The sequence below is a fragment of the Peromyscus leucopus genome, chromosome X, assembly GCF_004664715.2.
Source record: "Peromyscus leucopus breed LL Stock chromosome X, UCI_PerLeu_2.1, whole genome shotgun sequence".
Taxonomy (NCBI): Eukaryota; Metazoa; Chordata; class Mammalia; order Rodentia; family Cricetidae; genus Peromyscus; species Peromyscus leucopus.
The window spans coordinates 25327322-25350861 of record NC_051083.1 but is presented as its reverse complement, the minus strand read 5'-3'; the positions used below and the strand labels follow the sequence as shown (position 1 = coordinate 25350861).

At 40.3% G+C, this 23540-nt stretch overlaps 1 protein-coding gene across 4 annotated transcripts in view; it reads left to right on the top strand.

Annotated features, from left to right (window-relative positions):
* Window positions 1-19450, top strand: part of Arhgap6 (Rho GTPase activating protein 6) — a 487916-nt gene extending 468466 nt beyond the window's left edge. For all 4 annotated transcript variants that reach the window (XM_028885949.2, XM_028885950.2, XM_028885951.2 and 1 more), the window contains exons 10-13: window positions 5128-5225; window positions 16213-16487; window positions 18093-18173; window positions 18668-19450. In XM_028885949.2, the coding sequence (XP_028741782.1) occupies window positions 5128-5225; window positions 16213-16487; window positions 18093-18173; window positions 18668-19368 (1155 nt within the window). In that variant the 3' untranslated portion in view covers window positions 19369-19450. The remainder of the gene's footprint in view (window positions 1-5127; window positions 5226-16212; window positions 16488-18092; window positions 18174-18667) is intronic.
* Window positions 19451-23540: the final 4090 nt, after the last annotated feature.

Below are 23540 nucleotides of genomic sequence, written 5' to 3'. Positions count from 1 at the left end.
AAGAAGGCTAGTTCCAGCTTGTGATGTGAATATTTGAAAATCAGTTCAGTACATCACTTCTACCTCCTTAGCACTTTTCCCCACTGGATTCATTTTTTTCTGAGGAACAAAAAATGTGGTATTATCATATGAATTATAGAAGGTTCTTTAAATCACTCTGTAACAAAAATGGTATTTAAAGGAAATAATATAGTTAATGAATCTGTGTGCAAGTTAGTTTTGCAGAATACATGGGAGAATATTGTCAGAATACATAAGAGAATATTCCTTTTAGTTGTGGAGCCACATTCTTAACTATATCATTGTTGGTATATATAAATCATTTCTCCAAGCCCAAATGCTGTCATGGAATCTTCACAAAGAAATTATATATAGATTCATAGCCCTGGCCCATTTTATGTGCATTTGTTACCAAGTAAAAGTCACGTATACTACATAAGATAACCCTCAACAACTTTAATTTCTTGGCGGTCAAGCCTAGTTGAATGAGTAAAAACTTAAAAATGCAGAATAGTTCAACCAAATTACAGCAACTTATCTTTTAAACAATGACACTTCCTGTAACCTATTGTAATAACGCAAGTTATTCTGATTCTCCACATCGATAATTTATCATTAGATAAACAATATAGCCATGGAATTAGGACTGCAGTACTTGTATCACTCCAAAGGACATGCACTCTTATTTAGTTTTCAGTGGGAACAGATTGGTGCTTGGAGCAAAACTTGTATTACATATCTAAGCATAACAAATTTTAAAATTGAATTAACTATATGAATATGCAAGCATTTTCCTAATTTGCCCCTAGATGTTTCTTATACAAAATTAATGGGGGTGGGAGGAGGGAGGACAGGGGAATCCGTGGCTGATATGTAAAATTAAATTAGATTATAAAATTTAAAAAATAATAATAATAAATTAATTCAAGATATACATTTTTGGCTTATATTAGTTTTGCTTTGCTCAACTTTTTTTCAGTGCTGGGAATCAAACTTAGGGCCTTACCCTGCAAAGCAAGCACTCTTCCATTGAATTTCCCCATCCCTTGCTTCTTTGACAAAGGGTCTTACTCTGTAGCCCACATTTTGGCCTCATACTTATGCCTTCTGCCTCATCCTCCCAAGAACTAGGGTTACAGATATATGTCGCAATGTCCAGTCTCTCTCTTAGGGCCAACAGGATGTCTCAATGAGTAAAGCTGCTTATAACACAAATCTCATTAGCCACATAGTGAAAGAAGACAACCAACTCCCACAACTTGTCCTCTGATCTCCACATGTATGCCCACACACATTAAATAACTAAATATATAAAAATGCAATAAATAAAACTATTTCTCATTTCATGATTTATATATTGCTTAAAAATAGATGTAATTATGTATGTCTATTTGATTATGGTCATGCAGTTAAAATGATGGGTTTTTAATTGCTTAATTTATCTAATATAGAGAATGCAATCTGTCATTCTAAAATTTCCACACTTTTTCTTCTCTTTCCCTATTAATTCTTAGATCATTGTTTTTATCATAGAGCTTTAAATGCTATCTATATGTGTCTTCCACATTTCTATGCCCAGCCTAGATCGATAAACTGAATTCCAAGTCCTCATTTCTGGCTGTGTACTAGATACTTCCACTTGGATGTCTCACAGACCTGTCAACATTATCATATCAAAGCCTAACTCCTGAACTTCACTCAGCCTTCTCTTCCATTAGCATCTCAAAGTCAATCAATAGCTTCTCCATCCTCATTACCCAAGCAACAATAGTTAAAACCATCTTTTCTCTTTCTGCCTCTCGTATTCTTCCTCTCTTTCTAAAAAATTAACTTAAATTGTTACTAGTGTCTTCACTGTATTTGAGATCTAAACATTTCCCATTATCTTGATGTCCTGCTTCAACACCACCATTTATGGTTGGAACCCATCAGTTGCCCCTGTTAGGGTTCCTTGATTCAACCCTGGCTTTCCTTTCGATATACTTACTCTCCACTGAGAAGCCAGAGTGATAACAATTGTGTTAGTCCGGGCGGTGGTGGCGCATGCCTTTAATCCCAGCACTTGGGAGGCAGAGGCAGGAGGATCTCTGTGAGTTTGAGGCCAGCCTGGTCTACAGAGTGAGATCCAGGACAAGCACCAAAACTACACAGAGAAGTTCTGTCTCAAAAAAAAATGTGTTAGTCATCAGCTCAACATCTCTAATGCCTCCCTACTCACTTTGAACAAGAACAGAAGTCTGAATCATGATCCTACATGACTCTACAACATCTGGCCCTGGGTACCTGCTTCCCTCCTACCACCCACTGCTTCCTCACTTTCTTACAGTCTTGCTAGACTCTCACTGTTCTGGACTCAAGATTGTTAACATTACTTTCTTCCTTCTTCCTGGTGTGATATTCTCTAACTTTGACTTTTTTCTCAAATGTCATTTTCTCATGACATGATCATCCCATTTAATACTTCACCTCTTTCAGCATTTCTTCTCACCTTGTTTGCTTTTCTCTATAGGACTCACATTGTGCTTTCCTTGTGTATTTTTTGTTTGTTTGTTTGTTTGTTTGTTTGTTTGTTTGAGACAGGGTTTCTCTGTGTAGTTTTGAAGCCTGTCCTGGATCTCACTCTGAGGACCAGGCTGGCCTCAAACTCACAGAGATCCACCTGGCTCTGCCTCCCAAGTGCTGGGATTAAAGGCATGCGCCACCACCACCCGGCTTCCTTGTGTATTTTTTAAATGCCCATCTTCCTATGTTTGTTGCCATATCCACAAATACAAATATTCATGTCTGTCTGGTTTGTAGCTGAATCCCTAAATTCCTTTCCTGATATTCTGTAAGCACTGACCAAATATCAATGTGATGAATGAAAAGAATGGACCTTGGAAAATGCCAGAAAGAATAACAGTGGTGCTGGAATAAGGATATCTGAACCACTTCTAGAGGAGAAGACGGGAACTACATGCTGAGGAAAGCCAGCAAGATGTGGCTTCATCTGTGGGAATAAAAAGAGTTTTGAGTGAATATCTTCCAACCATGTAGAGAATTTTGATGCGTATTTTAAGGAAATAGGGTTCAAGTTAGTGAGCTACCACATGAAAGGGCCACCAAGTGTATATATTCCTTTTCCTCTACAAACACAAACTAGTTTAAGGAATTTGAGGGTTCAGATGACTGGATAGTTGAAAGTTGAGTGTGACTTTGTGTATAGCTTAACCCAGAACTCAAATGCTATCAAGATCTATCTACTGCCCCTGCTATTATTTGTTCAAAGTGTCACCGGAATGCTCAGGCTGTATGTGGTTGTAGGATCTGTCTCCGGTCTCTCTCTGAAGCCTTTCAGACAGTATCATGGTTTGGGTCAATGCTAGTAGAGCCACTTGCCTGTTTCCCAGGCAGATGTGTGCTGCTCTGGGAATGGAATGATTAGTCCACTTCAATTAAGGTCCACTTCACCCTTGAGCCAAGGGTTTGGAGAATAACTGGTTCTGCAGAGAGGAGTTAGGATAGAACTTTTCTAAGAAGAGGGGAATGGAGGGTGATAATGGCTAACATATGAGCTCTACAAAGGAGTAATGAAGGCTTGAACTTCAGACACTGCAGTTGGAATGGAAGGAAAGGGAAGAAGTACCAAACAGAGGAAGTCAAGCTGACCTCCTGGCTTGGACTGGAAGTAGACAGGACATAGGCTTGGATTCACCTTGCAGATTTGGAGCTATGTGGCTAGAATTTGCCAATGTCATTCATGAAGAATGAAGTAGGAGGAACACATTTATGAGAGAAGAAAGGCAGTCTCTTGCTTTCTCATCCCCGTTTTTGTTAATAAGATTGTTTCCAGCTTCTCAAACTCAAGAACAATTGAGTACTGCAAGAGGCAGAAGGCAAATTCTTCCACCAACCACTTATTCTCAGAAGACTTGTCTCTGTGGTTTTGCAAACTCTTCTCTTGGAACTTACGTGTGAGAACATTTATTTTCTCCCAGCACTCTGCATTGCTTTTGCTTGAGCTAGCAGGGACTATGGAGTAGAAAACTGTCAGAGCTGGGTTCAATCTTCTCCCTGGGAACATTTCTGCATGACTGACTTAAGACTATCTTTGAATGAATTATGGATTAGACTGGGAAAAGTGAAGTACTCATGTATAATGTCCCTGTTAGTGCCCATGGAATTATGAAGCAAGAAAAATCTAGTAGGATTTGGTGGACATAAGAAATAAAGAAGGATAGATATTGAATCATCATAGCCTGTGCAGAGAGGTATCAGCATCATTTTTGTTTTGTTTTGTTTTGGGTTTTTTTTTTGGGGGGTGGTGTTTATCACCAGGTACTATTGCAAATTCTCAACACAAAATGAGTCATTTATCTGGGCAGTGGTGGCGCATGCCTTTAATCCTAGCACTCAGGAGGCAGAAGCAGGCAGATCTCTGTGAGTTCGGGGCCAGTCTGGTCTACAAAGCAAGTTCCAGGACAGCCAGAACTGTTACACAGAGGAACTCTGTCTTGAAAAAACAAAAAACAACAACAAAATGAGTCATTTATTCACCTTAGCAACTCTTTGCGATATTACTGTTATTCCCAATTTACAGATGGGGAAACTGAGACCAACAAATCCTTCTTAATGTACCGTGTTAAGAGTCTCACAACTAAAATAATGGACCTAGAATTTAAGGACTGTGCCTCAAGGACATGAGCACTTAAATCAGCTGATTGAATGTTCCAGAACATCTCCAGACAATCATAATTTATGCCCATTCATTCAGCATAATTCAAAATATGGACTCTAGAAAGTGTCCTCATTTGGATACAAATTATGAACACCATTCCTCTTACCCATGACCATTTGCTCACTCAAAGCCAAGGAAAATTCAATGTATGCAACAGAGGCATCCAAATGACTAGACAAGATTTCCAGGTATATGATTTTGAAGGGAATGTGATTATCTGATAATCTCTAGTTTGTCCTGAGAATTAAACATGGTATATGGGTTGGTATAGGTTTGATTTGAACTAATAAGTTAGTCTGCATCCTTAAGGTTTCAGAGGCTTGACATATACTGACTTAATGTGGCTGAGGCTATGCTTTACATCTTTTGACAGGGAGTTTTGTTTAGGTCTCAACCTTTGGCTCTTGCAGGTTCCCCCTGATCTTCAGAACGAAGTGCTCATCAGCCTTCTGGAGACAGATCCGGATGTCGTGGACTACTTGCTCCGAAGAAAGGCTTCCCAATCCTCGTGAGTATGCCCATTTTCCAGCTTGTGGAGTCATGTTCGTTCGTGATGTTCCTCTTTAGTTCCATTTCTAAAGAATATGAATGGTAGCTATATTTACATGCAGAGTGACACAACAGGAATGTTGACAACTTTGAGGCAATTCTGATCAATCCACCTAAGCAAAAATTATTTCAGTCTTATCAACTTACCAAAGTCAAAGTCACTTTCCCAGATGTTTCTTGTTTGTTCTCAACTTTCTCTAGAATCTTCAGGAACTTCCGACTTATGTTCACAGGGGATAAAAAATATTCTAAACCACTGACAAGAAGCTCAAAGGAGTAAAATGTTCATAAATGAGTCTAGCAGACATAACCAACCTGTGGCCCACAGGCCACATGTGCCTCACAATAGCTAAGAATTCAGCCCAACACAAAATGACAAACTTAATGAAAATGTTACAAAATTTTGTCTTTATAACTCAGTTGTACAGTTCTTGATCATCAACTTTGTCAGTGACAATATTGTGTCCCAGTGTTAAAAGTCTAGGCATGTCTGTTAAGAGCCTTGGTAAACACTTAATGCCCTGTAGGCTGCATTGGGGTGAGGGGATCATCTTCCTGGTGCAATTTTACAGGTGGGAGCAATCCATTTCTAAACCACAAGAGCAACCTTTGCTGAGACCTAAGTGCCCATTTGCAATGAGAAGTGTGTATTTTCCCAACTCTGTCATTACGTATATCTTGTATTGTCTTGATGAAAATGCACACTATCCAAGTCTGCAAGGAGGCAAATGCAAGGCATGATTTAAGTTACAGCTTGCCACCATTTTGCCCTAAAAGGAGCACAGAGTATTTTGTTGTTCAGATTTTATGTTTAATCCCAGCAGCTGCTAATAGAGGCGGAGTGTATGAAGGTGCTATAATATTTGGAAAAGCCAGGTAGAGGGATGGCATTGCCACATTGCCACATTACCCAGGAGCACCATCACCACATAAATACCCAACCATAAATTTGGGATAGGAATTGTTGATGCTGTTCTCTCTTGAGAGTATCATTGTACTGTGCTTTCAATCCTTAAGTCTAGGACACATTTGCTCATGTTCTAGTGACTTCAAAAGTGAGATTGATCCTAAAACCAATGACATGCCTTAGCCTAATTCAGAGCATTTGTTGTTGATGTTGTTGTTATTTTTCAAGACAGGGTTTCTCTGTGTACTTTTGGTGCCTGTCCTGGATCTCGCTCTGTAGACCAGGCTGGCCTTGAACTCACAGAGATTCGCCTGGCTCTGCCTCCGGAGCATGGGATTAAAGGCATGTGCCACCTCCACCCGGCCTCGTAGCATTTTATTTTCTTTTTCAGTCATAGATTTTTTTTTAAAGACAGGGCTTATTTAGATGTAACTTAGAAAAAGACATGTTCAGTTATTTCTATAGACTAATACCAAATTTGATTACTTTTCATTTCAAATTATTTCAGATGATAATAAAAGTATACTATTTAGGGAAATTGAATGAAAAGGAATTCCACATTGTTTAATCCCCTTCTTAACAGGCCAGTACATTAAGACCCCTGCTGAATGCAGTTCTCCTCCCATTCCAGTAGTCCAGGGAAGGTCTTGTAATCAGATCGCCTTTTCAATAGTCTTTTAAGAAAAGACTATTTGTATGCCAATCAATATCAAGGCAATTTCTGGTTCAAGCAAGATACTCTGCTTGGATTCAAGTTTTAAGAAACACAAATAAATGTAAATATGTATAAAAATACAAATGGACCTGCATTTCATGGTCTTGTTTTCATATCAGGGAATTGGAACTGCACTTAATTTTTTCCTATATTTCTAACTCTCATCAAGTTATAAATTCTCATAAATTTCTCCCCAACCAATCATGTGCTTTGAGAATTTTTATAATCTTGCTTGTGTCTCTCCTGTGGGCAAGAAATACAGTGATGTTTCTATTTGTAAATCCCTCATTAATTTTGTTTATAACATTTTGTTGGTATATGGTAGAAAATCTAGAAAACATATACACAAAGAGAAAAATAACATGGAATTTTTACTGTCCAAATTTCTTATTTTGTGTGACATTATTTAGATAGGTTCATTTTATTTTCAAAAGACCATTGACAGGAATGCAATGTGGTTTCCAAGCATGCTTTTGGTATATAAATGCCAAGGTAAGAACAGAACCTTTCTTTCTCTACTCTTAAGAAGGACAAAGTGCACATATTAAGCCCACGCCAAGCTGTGCAATTGTTCTAGCTTCTTTTGTTGCTATCCTTGTATGAGTGACTCTTTAGGGAAGAGAAGAGGATTAGTTTTGTTTTTCTTTTTGTTTGTTTTCCTCTAGGTACAGGCAAAGAACAGTCCAGAAGGTCACTAATAATGCCATGATGTAAACTATAGATATTTGTGAAAAACTTTTTTTGTTATAAGTGGCCTTCTGAGGCTTGAGCTGTAGGCGGTCACTTTGGGCCATAAACGTATGCTTCCCAAACTCCTGGTGTTTATGGAGCTCTTCAAATCTTGGGAGGTTGCTTCTTCTGAGTCAGTAGGATTGGAGAAGTGGGCTGAGATTCTGTATTTCCAACAAGCTCCCTGTAGTACTGTTGTTACTGGTCCATGATTCACATTTGGAGTAGAGAAAGCTTGAAATGCCAAGGCATTTTCTTAACTTTATGTGCATTCAGACCTTATGGGAGAGGTGTATTATTCATTATATAACAGAATGCAAAACGGCAGGTTTTCAGACTCACCTGTCCATTCCCAATACCTGGGGATTGTAAAGAACAGCTGTGAGTCTCCCCTGTAACCATGGTGTTTGTTCATTTGTTCTGGCTTGCAGTCCAGACTTTGGGATTTTCAAAGTTCTCCACATGATTCTAATAAGCAGCCCAAACTCCAAAGAACTGACTCAGATCTACCATTTGGATTCTCTATATTTAAAATACCATGGGGACTTGGGTGGGGTGAGTTTTGACCTTTAACATGTGTCCTTGTGTTGATAAAGGAGCAGAACAAATGTTCTGGCTTATAAGTCCATTTGGAGTTTGTAGAAAAGAGGGCGATGTGATTTTTCCGTCTCCTAATGGCTTCTGCGGGAAGGAAGAGGTTGTAGTTAGTGCACTTGGAAGCTGAGCGAAGATGTAACTGGTTCTAGGTGTTCAGATAGGGAGTCCTGGGTTTGGTCAAAACAACAAAGTTGCCATCTGTCTGGGGACAGAATAATGAAGTTAGGTAGATGTCCTAAAATAAAATGCTGCAGTGTGTTGGGGTTGACATTGAAATCAGAAAGTAGTGATAAAGGAATACAGTGACAAAATATCCCTGTAATTATAAATTATAGAGACTATAAATTATAGTACCCCAAAGTGACAGATGGTGCTGGCTACAGTAGTATCCACAACAATTAACCACCTATCAGTTGTGTCTGTGTAATTTATGACCCTGCTTTCAAGCTTCAAGTTGAGATTGAGATCTCCCACGCCCCACTTCAACCTTATTGCCACTTGTTTTATGCTATGGGGTACGTTCCTCGATGACTCTCTGACTCAGTTTTCTCATCTGTTAGTTGGAAATTAAACAGTTACTCTGGGTTTATTCTGAATTTCACCATATGGTTCACCATTTACAACTACTTACCAGAGAGTTATTGTGTATGAGGCACTATGACTGTGTCCCTTGACATCTGTAAGATAGCAGATGGACACAAAATATGGCCCATGAGAACAAGATAGCATTGGGTCTAAAAGCAAAGTTCTTTATGCACTGGAGACTTTTGAATTTCTTTCCCCTGAAGCCTCCATTCCCCAGTTCACATACCTAAGTAAAGCTTTAGATTCCTGTGAGGCCAAGTGGAAACACCACAAGATTTAATTCGGAGGGGAAACAAAATAAATTTTCAAAAGAGTGTAAAACCCAGAATGAGAAAAAATGTATTATTATTTCTGTTTTGAAAGAGCAGACATTTCGTGATATTTGGGAACTTGGTGTTTTGTTATGATTTGTGTTTTTCTCTTCTGTGTGCAACATCATAATTGGGTGAGTGCAGAGAGAATTTATTATCTTTTCATGTGCTCATCCACTTCAGGGTTTAGCTTTCACCAAAGGGGCATGCCAGAGGGGGATTAGAAGAGATTTTCAGTACCAGAGTTGCCAGGCTTATGAGTTTTTCACAGCTTGTCTGCTGTACTTGCTAGAATTATGTGCTCTTTTCTTCAGAAGTCCTTAAAACAGACCAGCCTCTCTTTGATTCAGGAACGTGACAATATAGGGGAAGATGGGAGAAAGGTAATCTAAATGTAGGTTGAATGAGGACCTCTAAAGCAAAACAAAGGTGATGTAGTCGGGTCAGGGCTAGGATGAAGAAAAGGAGGCACCTATCTGGGCACAAAATTTAAGGAAATAAGAACTCAGTCATGAACACTATATTGTAATATAATATTTTATAAAATCAAATTTGATTCCCTGCCCCCAGACAATGAAAAGGCAAAAGAGCAACATTTTCTAAAGACCAGTGTCATACTTAGCCACCCAACATGCCAAGTTGATAGTAAAACAAGTGGGCCTGGCCTAAATCATATTTTCACAACCTCCCCTTTCTTTGTCTCTTCTTAACTGAGACAGTTACTAAGTGTGACAGTTGCTATTGACAAAGTGACAATCTGAAATGATTTTTAGTTAAATTAACCTGAGACTGAATAATGATAACATTGTTTGGAATAAATGATGTATTGAAGCTTAATTCAGTGTTAAGGGTTCCAATATACCTATTTTTCATTTTTTTAGTATTATCTTTACTTCTCTAATATTCTAGGGAGAGAAATGAACTTTACATAAAATTATTTATATCAAAGTGCACAGTTCTGTTTTTCACTGAGGTGCTTCGGACCCCTGGATCTCTGCATAAGGAATGCTTGGTAGAACTGACCATAAATCACTGTGAACATGGCCTGTAAATCTACAGCTCAGGAGAGAGAGCCCAATGGAGCTCAGGATTATCTATGGCATGAAAACTAATTCTAATAATAGTTCTTGTCATTTTCAAATGCAGGCTTCAGAAAATCGAAGGAGCTAGGCATGTAATCTCAGCACTCATGAGGATCAGGAGCTTTGAGGCTAGTCTTGTCTAGGTAGTAAGTTTCAGACCACCACAGATTACATGAGAACTTGTCTCAAAACAATAAGCAAACAAAAACAGTAAAGAATTTTTTTCTTTCAATCTATCAATCCTCATAGGTGTCCCAGAAATATAACAGTAATTCAACCAAACTAGACAGAGCACTCGTTCCTACGCACATGTGAAACAAGAGAAAAGTAAGCCCAACTTAATTGTACTTTGGTAGAAAGTAGACACAAATGAACCAAGCTTATACGTATCTATCTTTAAATTTCAGTGTGATTAATTTTGTTAGTGACCTTCACAAAGTTGTTATTGAAATTAAAAAATCGTGACCAGTTCATCAAAACCATGAATGAAAACCAACATTCATTCCAAAAGGCAATAGTTAGGAACTGTAAGATGGAAGTCCACCCCATCATAAACCCACTTTCTGCAGCATGAAAGAGTGATGGGTTTTCTTGTAGTTTGTGGTATTTTGTTGAGCTTACCAAAACAGTACCACGGAGATCATTCATTTTAATCTATCAATGTTCACAATTAAAGGCATCTTTTACCAGTCTGTGGGCTGTTATGTAATAGGTTATAATTTCTGCCTTCTTGTTGCTATGATTTGCTGAATCAGGATGCTCCAAAATCTGACTTTACCTATGGCATAACAGCAAAGAATCCTATTGGCTAGCAGTTGCTGGTGACTTCAATGTTCCTTTCATTCTAGTACCCTGGAAATTATGAAGCATTAAGCCTTTTTTTCCCACACATATCAGGCAGAGTTTTAGGGAAAACTTTAATTAAGTGCAATATGGAATTCCACAATGAAGGATTTGAAAAACTAGAAGTAATTGTCATAGGTAGAACAATCTGGGATGGAGGAAGGTTGTACCCCATCCTCCCAGAATTCCAGTGTCTTTACTGTAATCTATAGCCTTTTTATACTTTGGAAAAATATTTATTCAAAGATGCTTTTGTCAGGCATGATATAACTAAAAGGAATATAGACAGCATTATTTTACCTTCACCTGTCACTAATGCACTATAACATCATGCAGAGGAAATTAATAAGGACTTAAAATGAAGGGAGAAGTATCCCCAAAAGCCCTGGTATTTATTGTCCAGTTCTGGCTTTACCATCTGCTAGAGAAGTGAGATTCACATCAGCACCTCTTTAGAGAGGTGTTTTTATCCCAAGGGAAGCTTTGCAGCCCTGTGCACAGTTAATGGGGGAATCTCCATAATTCCAGGACTGCTGTGACAATGGATTATTTCCTGGTGTAATTAATAATTTCTGAGATGAATACAAGCTTTGCATTCCAGCAGACTGAAGTTTACTGATTGAACGATTGAACCAAGGATGAAGAAAACACACATTTGAAATCTCTGTGTTTCTCAGCTAATTAGCTCAGCAATGGGCTGGGCCAGCCACACTGAGGGTTGAACTGGAGTTCTTCATTTATTCACAGAACCAGTTCTGTATTTCCGGCTGCAGTGCAGGCTTCCTCACAGTACCCTGCCAGCGTGTTTACACCCTGACCTGGAGGGACCAGCCAAGGGTGAGAATGTTGATTCACTCTCCATGTCCATCTCATGTTTGGTTAGCTAGGACTGGCCATGCATGCTGGGGATGGTCCTGGGGCTTAAGTATCTAACAGATTACTCTCCCAGCTTTGAGACAAACCCATGTTGTCTGACAGCCTATCTATTCAAAGCCCCTAACCTCAATCTGCTGTACACTAGCTATAAAAAGTAAAAGAGCTGGACACATTTGGATTGGAAACCACATCACTTAGCAACTTATCCAGCCAACAGTCTGTTAAGATCCAAAAACATAGAAAGGCCACATCATGTTTTAAAGACAATGTCTTAGCAACTGTAACCCTCATCAAAGCAAGTCTTTTCCATAAGCAAATACACAAATATCTTAATGTTTACTTAGAACAGTCATCTTAAAGGTGGATCTCCTATGTACAAATCAGAGAGAAGACATTTGAGGCTGTTTCATTTTTTCAGAGATTCCAAAGAGGAGGGTGTTTGTCTCAATCTGGGAATTCTTTTGATGGCTGTTAAGCAAATTTGGTTACAGCTCCCTCATCTCTGCTGAGAAAAATTAAATGAAGGGGATATTTTTAAACATTTAAAATGGTAATTAACTATAAATATAAAATATAGCCTTTTATTATTAATTTGCAACAGCAAGTACATGAGTTTAATAAATTTTACAGGGACTTCAAACCTTACTGCCTGGACTACTAGACAGACAAGATATTTTATCAACTACCTGTTTCTATTGGTCATTTTTGGTCTTAGATCAGGAACAAAAACAGTCGAGAGTAGCTTAGAGCAAGGCCTACCATATAATGAACTCTAATGGATGTTACTCTTATTACAGTCCAAAGCAGCATGCCATATATTTTTCAAGGTGCCTTTCACATGTACCCACTTCCTATATTGTACCCAATTCCATGACTTGAATATACCAATAGGGGTAAACCAAAAAGGGAAAGCATTATGTCACTGGATGGCACTGGCTGTGACACCAGCTACCTAGAGCCCTGTCTACTGTAAGACAGTCTGTCTGCCTCTATATCCAGGATTTATCTTCAGCCCTACTGTCCCACAGTCAGACTTCATTCCATTATCTGAGCCCTGCACATAGAGGCTGGAGGAGGCTTAAGCATCGGCTGGGATGGGCATACTACCCCACTTTCTCTACCTGAGGTCCAGTCATCCCAAGAGCAGGGTCACATATTCACTTCTAGTTGAGCCAACACTATAGCTTGGTCCCTCATTGGTGATCTCTCTCTTGATTTGGCTCTTAGCAAATCTTTAGCTCACTGTCACATGTATGGATTGAGATGGGAAGGAGTGCTTTGTTATGAGACCCTTAATCATCTTCATGTATCCAAATCTTTTGTAAATACAATCTGCTAGCCTTATGCCAGGGCTTCCATTTCAATAGGCAAAGCTGGCTTCCTGGGCAACAGCATGGCACTCTGAAGGAGCTCCTCTTTGTTGTAGCCACCTCCTGTTGCCATCTTGAAACCTTTCATGTTTTTTAGCGTGGTGTCCCACGTGCTTAGTTTGTGGTGGGTTCCATGATGGATTCAGCCCATTCTGTTAGAAGGCCTACAATGGAGCTTGCAAATGCATATTTCCAACTAATACAGATACAGCCCTACAGGGAGAATATGTCCTCATTTCACAGCTACTAAATGAACTTTTGCAAAGACCACTTAAAGGAAAGAGGAAAGGGACAAGGCCACTCTTTCCTCGATCTGGTCAGATCCAATGAAAACAATGAAAATGGAAGAAACATTGTAGAGCAACAGGAGCTAATGTTGTAATTATTCTTGATCCCCCTTGTTTTGTTTTCTTTTCACCAAACCATTAAGCATGGTATTGCCTGTTCTGCACTTCCCCAACCACCAATGTAAGTATAATTCCTGTCTGTACACCACCAGGTCCATTACAAGTGTCTGAAGCATCTTGAAACAGTATGTATAGTGGAACAGTGTCAAAGGAAGTAATCTGAGAGGTGGCAAGAAGGAAAACAAGTTTAGTTTGTGGTGTAAAATATACAGATGCTCTGTAGGGGTCCATGCAGCCACTTGCACAGGGCTCCATGTGCTCTGAGCCTTTTAGCCCTCATAGCAGACAGAAATGCATTATTTATTAATACCTCATGGTAACACAGGGTAAAAATAAAAACCCACTCCTTCTGTGGAAACCTTAAATGCTCCCAATGTGATGACTTGAGAGAAATTACTTCCCTGATGTCTCTCATTTATACTCATAACTCCTGGCTGAATGTACATTTAGACCATTGCCCTGGATGTTTCTCGTCTGCAGTTTTGGTAAGATGATGTGTAAGACTTGAGCCAATTTCTTGTGGTGTCTGTGAACCTTAGTTCCACTAAATGTGACCACTCCCAAAACTCTCTTCTAAATTAAGAGGAGGCAAAATCCAAATTGTACGTTGTTTCAGTTGGGCTCATGAATTGGGCAATGACTTAGACTCTCCTTAAAATATCCCATAAAACAAGGCTATGAGTTCCCACTATTAGGTACACAACCATGACTTATTCTTATCAAATAGAGCTAAGACATTCTCATTAATGACTGAAAAGGAAATGTCACCTAAGCAATGGAAACTAATGAAGTCAGCCAAATAATATGATCTATCGCCCTTCTGATTCGGAATTGAAGTCTGTGTTAGTTTAATGCATTCACTTCTTCTTGTGTTTATAGCAAACCTCTCCTAAGAAGAGCCACATCCCATGGTAATAGGCAACAGTTTGTCTGAATTCATGTTCCCCTGCCTAGAACTAAGGAGAGGGTTTTCTCTTTTAATTATATGCAGTTGTTGTTTCCCTCCCGTTTCCCAGCAAACAGTTAAGTTCTTCTTGATGGTTTTTCCCTTCAAATTCACTGGAGGCCCACAAGTCTGGAAAATCAGGCTCATGGCTATCCTTTGGCTCCTGCCCATAAGATTGTGTGATATCAGTTCAAAGAGGAGGCAAGCAGAGGTCTTATTTATTCTATGTGGGTAGGAAATGTCCTCAGCAAAAGTGCCAGAGCCCTGGCTGCCTCGGGTGACAAGCATGGCATATCGCAGATGCCAGGATGTTTTTCCCCTGGGTACTTAACCTTGCTGGAAACCTGAGATAAAGCTAGGGTCCCTATGAATCCACTTCCTTCATTTTGCATGCTAAAAACAATTTTGGCTAGGAGAGGATGGCTCTGTGTGTGTTTACCTTCTTTAAGACCACAAAGGATTTGTTTTGAAAACTGCAACAAACAGAAAGCAAAGACCAGTAAAAAGAAGCAAATAGGGTAGGGATGAGGGAAGACAGAAGCACACTGTGAAACTTTTAATCAATCTTTGATCATTTTTCCCTTTAAGATGTCAGGGCCACTGTTTTGAGGAAGGTAGAAAATAAAGATTGTTCCAGGTAAGGCTTTGCCCTGTCCCCATGTTCCTGGTATTCTCCTTTTCCTGTTCCATTTACATCTTCACTGTTATTTCTGTTGCTATGACAACTCATTCGTGCATATGTTAATACTATGTGAGATAATGCCATAGATTGTGCTGCAGATGTACTAGTGCCTTGCAAAATCATGTTCTGTGTATTCATATACAATACACTGCCATGCATTTATCTTTTTAGCCATAAACACATATTCCCACCACTAGTATCATTGTCTCCATCACAGGAAGAATATATTTATTTTCTAAGTATGCTACAGGAAAAGAAAAGAAGTTTTCCTTAAAGCCACAATGAACTCTAAGCCTGGATTATTTTTAATTCAGGAGATTAAGGAAAGCAAAAAAGTGTCATCTGGGTTGTTGCTTTTTTTTTTTCCTTGCTTAATCAATAGTGACCCCCAGGGTTTAACTTTTTCATTTAATCAGGCATCACTCCATCACTCCGTTGGGCACTTCATCGGTGCAAGGTGATGACAGGGCTCCATCTCTGTTTATGTCCTGTTTTTGTTAAATCTGCTAAGTTTTATTGCTCTCCGCCAGCAGGCAGCGTTGGCGAACACAGGCATGTGTGTCTCCACCCTTCTAGTTGACCTTTGTTTTATACCATTTGTTAGCTTTCACTTCCCTCTGCTGGTTGAACTTTGGCAACTACAGCAGATTGTTATTTCATCCTTTGCCTCCTTTGCAGGCCCACATTTCTTGTTGCGTTTGTTGTGTTTTACTGCCATCTTGTGATCATTTTATGGAAACGCTTTCACATTACTGATGGCGATGTGTTGGAACATTGCTCAAAAGGTATTTTTGTTTCAGCCTCCATATCCATGTACTTGAAATCTGCCATTGACCACTCACTGTCTAATGTTTGAATCTGATCATACTTAAACACCTATAATTGTCTTATACCAGGAGCCCTGACATGCTGCAGTCGGAAGTTTCCTTTTCCATGGGAGGGAGGCATTCATCTACAGACTCCAACAAGGCCTCCAGTGGAGACATCTCCCCTTATGACAACAACTCCCCAGTGCTGTCTGAGCGCTCCCTGCTGGCTATGCAAGAGGACAGGGCCCGGGGGGGCTCGGAGAAACTTTATAAGGTGCCAGAGCAGTATACACTGGTGGGCCACTTGCCATCGCCAAAGTCGAAGTCAAGAGAAAGTTCTCCTGGACCAAGGCTTGGAAAAGGTAACTGAAGCTTGGCTGTGACAACCTAATAAAGTATCTCCCCTCTTGAGGTATGTTAGATGGGGTTATTTTGGACTATCCTCATCAGGCCCTTTGTTGAATATTTCTTCAATTCAAAGAACATTTACTGAGTGTCTGCTCAATGTTCGAGATAGAAGAAAAGAATGGTTGTTGTCATAGAAGGGTCTTACAACTTCTGATTCTCGAATATCTGTGAAGTGAGCAAATGCTCAAAGGAACCACTCATTTTCCCAATTGACCTTTTCCTTTTCACATCCAGGGAAGTCTTTGTCCCTGCTAGTGGATTTGGATTGCATATTTGATAGTCTGATGCCACTCAACTACTTCTGTCATTTTCATAAAGGAACGGTTCTGAACTTATCACACAACAAGGCAGTGTGCCAGAACTAGACAGTGACAAAAACACTAGACTAGAGTCAGAATAAATCCTGCAACTTTCAGCTTGCAGGATCTCAAAGGAATCATTGATCTCCACAGAGGCCTATGGACTACTGATAAGATAACTAAGAATGGTACTGATGTCTCATATATTGGATTTCATTAGTGAATCTACATGCAGTTGTTATGGCAACACTAAGCATGGACTAAGCCCTGGCTAATCTATGATGTGTAACCTTGTAGGCACTTCTGATCTCTTGTTACTGTATATCTGGTCTGTCTCATGATCTCCTGATACCCTCTAAGGAATGAAGGAAGGTATACTTCCCAGAAACTAACAAACGTTTGGAGACATCTGGAAGACCTCTGATTCCAAGTCATAATGATGGTTTCAGCACAGGCTTGGAGGGAGGGAAACTTGAGCTGAATACATCTACTATAGCATCTTGCTACATAGATACATATGCTCCCATTGAGGGGAGAAGGGAGGAGAAAGAGACAAACACAGGAATAAATCTGCTCATGCCAGGACAGTGTCCCTGAGGAGAGTTCAGAAACCAGTACTATTGTCCCTGCATGCTTGTTCCTGTGGCCAGAGCCCATGTGGCAATCACCAACTGCCCCCTGGTATGAGTTTATTATTATTGTTATCACCCACAATGAAAGCAACACCCAGATCAGCCCTCTTATGATTTGGGGTGTCAGAAATCGAACTGGTGCACAGGGCTGCTGCCTTCGGTTCTGGAGGACCTGAGGAACAGTCTGTTTCCTGCCCTCTTCTCGATTCTGTAGACCTAATCTCATGTCTGTTTCTTCCATGTCTGAAGCCACTGACATAACAACATCCTCTCTATTGCTTCCCTCTTATAGGGACCCTTTTGATGATATCCGAGCTGCTCAGGTCCTCCAGGAGAGTCGCTTAACCTCAAGAACCAGGGGGATATGCAAAGTTTATCTTTAGAGGTTCTGGGGGTTAGGATACAGATTTCAGTAGTGAACATCAATTCTGTTTACCGGAAACACATGGAAAGAGCATTTTTGTCCATCTCCAACAGAACAAACTTCTTGGAAGGCAATTCCAAATAGTATTGTTTTGCATGTAGTACAACCTTTAATATGATATTTCGTGCCAAAAATGAAATGCTATTATGTATTGGTTTCATTCTTAATTTTTTCTGTTGTGGACCCTTTTATCCTCTTTCCTAGATATGTCAGAGGAGCCTTTCAATATCTGGGGAACTTGGCATTCAACATTAAAAAGTGGATCCAAAGACCCAGGAATGACAGGTGAAGTGCCATTTTTAAACTTCCTTGCATTAACTTTAAAAATGGATTTTCCTCCAGTTCTTACTTGCTATTCTCGTGGTTAACTGCCTGCCAACCATTATTCAGAAAATGCTGAAATGAGAGGGGAAAGGGGACCAAAAAAAAAAAAAATCTCTCCGTGGGCTTTCCACCCCACTTGCTAAGCTTGGACAGTAATTCATTGCTCTTCTTTTCTTGTAGCCTAAGTTGTCCACAAGGCAGTTTAGGTAGTTGGGCAGCTCAGCTAAGCCTGTGAGAGTCTAGGAATATGCATGGAGTGGCCACAAAAACGGCGCCACTCTCAACAAGAACCTGCCATTGGTCTTGCTAGGCAGAATTTCTTTTCAGGTAACAATAGCTGAGAGTGTGCTGTACGTTTTCAGCAATAGAGACAGCAGTGAAAAAGAAAAGATTAAGCCACCAAGCCTCAAGGCAATTGTCCAAACTAACCCCAGTTCTTGCCTTTCTGGTTCCAGGTTCCTATGGTGACATTTTTGAAAGCAGCTCCCTGCGACCGAGGCCCTGTTCCCTTTCTCAAGGGAACCTATCCCTGAATTGGCCTCGGTGTCAAGGGAGCCCCACAGGGCTGGACAGTGGGACTCAGGTCATTCGGAGGACTCAGACGGCGACCACCGTGGCACAGTGCAGTGTCCACCTTCCCGTGTCGCGTGTCTGCAGCACTCCCCACATCCAGGGCGGCGGCAGGGGGTCCAGGCAGCCTGCAGCCAGGTCTGAGCCATTTTTGTCCCTAAACAGTACGGAAGACCTGGCCGAGGGTGAGGTGGAAGAGGCCTGGCTGCAAAGCCAGGCCCAGCCTGTGTACCAAAAACCTCAGGAAAGTGGCAGAGATGACAGGCGCCCCCCGCCTCCTTACCCGGGGTCAGGGAAGCCTGCCATGGCCTCCTCGGCCCAGCAGCCCCAGGAGCCTCCCCTGTGGAGGCTCCAGAGGCATGAAGAAGGTTCGGGAACAGCTGCAGAAGAAGGAGGCCAGCAAGCCTCAGGAGAACATCCAGCCAGGCCAAAAAAACTGAGCAGCGCCTACTCCCTCTCAGCCTGCGAGCAGGACAGGCAGAACTTGGGGGAGGCCAGCTGGCTCGACTGGCAGCGAGAGCGGTGGCAGATCTGGGAGCTCCTGTCAACTGACAACCCCGACGCCCTCCCGGAAACCCTAGTATGAGCCTGCCCGCCAGCAGCTGGAGCCCACCCTCCCAAAAAAAAAAAAAAAAAACATCCTCTTCCGGCCCAGACCCGGAAAACTTGCCGATGGACAATTGGACAATTATTCATTTTTATTTTTCTTTTCGTTTTTCCACACTTTGAAAAATCAACACAAGAGAAAGTCAGTCCACTTACAGAGAGACACTCCTACCCTTGCCATTTATGATAACATTCTATTGCGTAGCCAGCCTTAGGGGAAAAAAAATCCCAAACATGACAATACCCTATCTCAAAACTACCCACATTGGCTCTATATAAAACCAAACTCTTGCTTTGGTATAGCTTAATTGTATTTATGTGTCTTCAATTTTGACTATTGTATATTCTGTAACAGATTATGTATGATAATCAATATGATAATATTCACAGAGAAGACGGAACAATTTTAAAAAATCACTGCACTTATATTACACCATGAGATATATTAAGCAACAAAATTCTATAGAATATTCTAGAATATGCACAAGCGGGTTTCTGTGCTTTTTGCCATCGCTTTTTCACGGGGACAGCCCTCCCTTCAATGCCTAAGAAAAATACTAACCAAACAAAACAGAATGTGAGAAGCCATATTTTTATACAGTGTTGAGAAGCAGAAGTTATAGTCACTGAATGCTTTTTCATAGTGAACAAGTTTTAAGGAAATATTCAATTTGCTATGTTTTGGAATATATTTTTAGAAACTGTTTAGAAAGGACTCAGCAAATCATAGGAGAAAAAGGCGGTGCCTAACCGTACTTAAGAACATGTCCATCCCATTCTAGGTTAAATTCAGTTTTATATAGGACACTTATATATTTATAATGTGTAACTTTTATGTATTTTTCAAAACTACAAACTGGAATCCAACTATAAAAAGTTTTAAAATCCAAATGAATACACATTCACATTATACAACACCATTCCCCCCTCTGCCCAGTTATCAATATTAGCCCAATTACAAGCAATTCCTTGTAAAGTAAATCCTATCTGGGGGGGGGCAAAAATCAGCTACATCTTTGCGCTTACATTTGCCAAAGGCTGAGGAAACGTGTCTTCGGTAATTTTATGTGTATTGTAATGTATGTGTTACTACTACTACCTTACTTCAACAATTTGAAGTGTTACAACTGCAAAACCACTTTTGACCAGCAGGTGGCAGTTTGCTTCAGTATTTTCTGACTTTTTTTCACATCAGAAGGGACAGTGTACTATATACAAAGAGGGTTATATATATATAACGTGCTACTCTTAATTTTCATGTTGGCAATGAAATTTTTCAGTGGTGTTTCTTAAAATTCTATCTTGTGCCATGATAAATAAAAAGTTAAGCAAAGATTCGTTACCAGCCTTTAAATCTAATGAAGGAACTCACGCCCCATTCCAGATAGATAATTCACTACTCACAAGTTCAAGTATATTACATGTTGGCAATTCGATAAATACATGCATACAGTTAGAAAGCTAGTTTTCAAAATAGCTGGTAGCTTGGGGACATCAATCAGTGATACGGAAAGATGTAGAAATCTACAATGATCTGTTGTAATTAAAGTCTGGTTTTCTTGTCACTGAGAAAGTGATTTCATACCTGACTGACACTTGGGTTTCATGCCTCTTGGGCAGGTGTAACTCAACACAGCTGTTGAAAGTTGTGTCTGCTCCATAGGTCTCAGATGCCTGATTAGTTCTAGATATGGACTGCAGTGGCTTGGCGATGAGTTGAATGATCTTTGGGCCCAGTCACTGGGCTCAGCACTTCTGCTATTGTCTCAGAACACAGAAGATTTGTCTGAAGACCTCAGTTATTCCTTCCAGACCCCATTCAGACCAAAAATACATACCTCACAGCAAATGCTATTTGATTGTAGTACTCTAGGGGCTTTTCTATGTCACTAACCTTTCTCCCAATCCTTTGAATTTGATCATGGCCTGACAAATTCTTTCTCCTTTAATGAACCTCCCTCTCACCATGTTTATACTGTCAAAGTTGTGTTACTTAAATCTTTTAAATCAAATGAATCAAATTATATATATATATATATATATATATATATATATGAATGGAAGGTATATCTATCAGTTACTAGATCTAAATTTGACAGTGTAGAAGACACTACACTATTTCTTTGCCCACTTATGTTCTGTGCCCACATCGTTCACTTCTTTGATGAGAGTTTGTTTCTCAGATGCCTTTATCTCATTGCAAATATGCCACTTTTAAAAGATACATGAGGCCTCCCAAGATGGCTCAGTAAGTAAAGTGCCAGAACCCACATCAAAGCTGAACACAGTAGCACAGGTGTCTCTAGTCCAGTATTCCTATAGGACATGAGAGGTACAAACAGGAGAATTCGTGAAAGGACATGGGCCAGCTAATGTGGACTATACAGGAGTGAATGACAAGAGAGACCCTATCTCCAACAAGGTGGGTGACAAGGACTGACACCCCCAGTGGTCCTCTGACCTTGCTATATGAGCTGTGACCTGCACACACACACCCCAACATGCACGCGCCATTACAGACATCATAGATACAATCTTTTAAAACACATATGAGACCCCAAAACTGTGTAGAAATTGAGGCTGTTTCTCATACTGTATAACGTGTGATATGATGCCTGACGAGAAAAACAAATGTCAAGTTGGACAAAACACTTTGACTAGGATGTTCACGTCACTCATTCCTCATGAGGACAGGGATTCTATGGGCAAGAAGAAAGCTGCCATGGGCCACAGATGCCTCCATGTCTATGAGTACTCAATCACTTTGTTTTTGTGTCTCTGGCAAAGAGGCCAGAATGGTGATGATAGAAATAGCCAACCACACATTTGTCTTGATCCCTCTAAGTAGCTATTAACATATGTTTGTTGTGGGTTTTGATAGCAAAAACAACCATCTGATGCCAACGGGGGGTGTGCAAATAGAGGAAATTTATAAATAAATCCAGCTTGCTTCTTTTCTTATGCACATTTTAATACACATCTGCTTGGCAGAGAAACAGTGCTGGGATTGAATATAAAGAGATACTAGAACAAAGTGGAGGCCTGTGCTGTCTGCTGGTCTGATAAGCAAACAGCAGGAGGTAGATTTTACTGAACTAAGAAGAAAGGATTTGTCTGCAGAAGAGTCACACAGAGATGAAAACAGGATGTCTTGACCAGACAGAATTGTAAAACAGCAGCAAGTGTTCTTCAGGACAAAAAGACAACAACCTACAAACCAAAGGAAAGTTCTCCTCAAGGATGGCAGCCTCGAGACTCTGAGCTGGCATTCACAAACCCCACCTAACACAGCCCTCAATCTGCCAAGGGGTAGAAGGTCAGTCAAGCAATGTTCAGGTAGCTAAGAGCCCTTTATTTTACAGAGACCAATCCATCCTAGTTTGCTGTAGCTGTTTCATGTTTAGCAACGGAAGGTCCCACACCCAAGCACAAGCCCTTGCTCTTTCCTATCCGGGTAGAGACAGTTGGGCTGAGGATATAGGACACTTGACCATGGTACTTCTCAAGTACAATTACCAAATAAGATCCAGTGTCTACTCAATTTGAAGGCTTAACAACAGATCACATATTAGTCTCAGTATGTCCCATGTAAAATCTGGGATACACTTATACTCAAATAATTGTTCATCCCCTGAAGTTTTATATGGGATATACTTATATTAAAAAGAAAGTCTATGTCTATCTGACATGTATTGCTAAATCTGGCAATCCTAATCTCTAGCCTTCATATCACACCTGGCTGTCAATGCCCTGCTTGAAATTCTCAATGAATGTCCCACAGCACCTCAACAGTTCTGAAGGGCCAGCTCTATGTCTCTACTGCTACCCTGAATCCCAATTTCACTTTGTATCACCCCACATCTTTGGCTAGGGAGCTTCTTTATTCTGTGTACCCGAAGCCTCACCTGGTGTATTGGTCATCATTGAGCCAAATTCCCAACAGACACAATTCAAGGGAGAAAAGACTTATTTGAGTTCATGGTTTCAGTGGGAACACGCCACGATGGTGGGAAGGCATGGCATAGAGAGTAATCTGAAGAGTATGTGGATGGAACTCCTCACACCTTGGCACCAGTATCAGGAATGCTGGCACTCTACTAGCTTTCTCCTTTTCCTCCTTTTATTCTGCCTGGGTCTCCCAGTTCATGATCT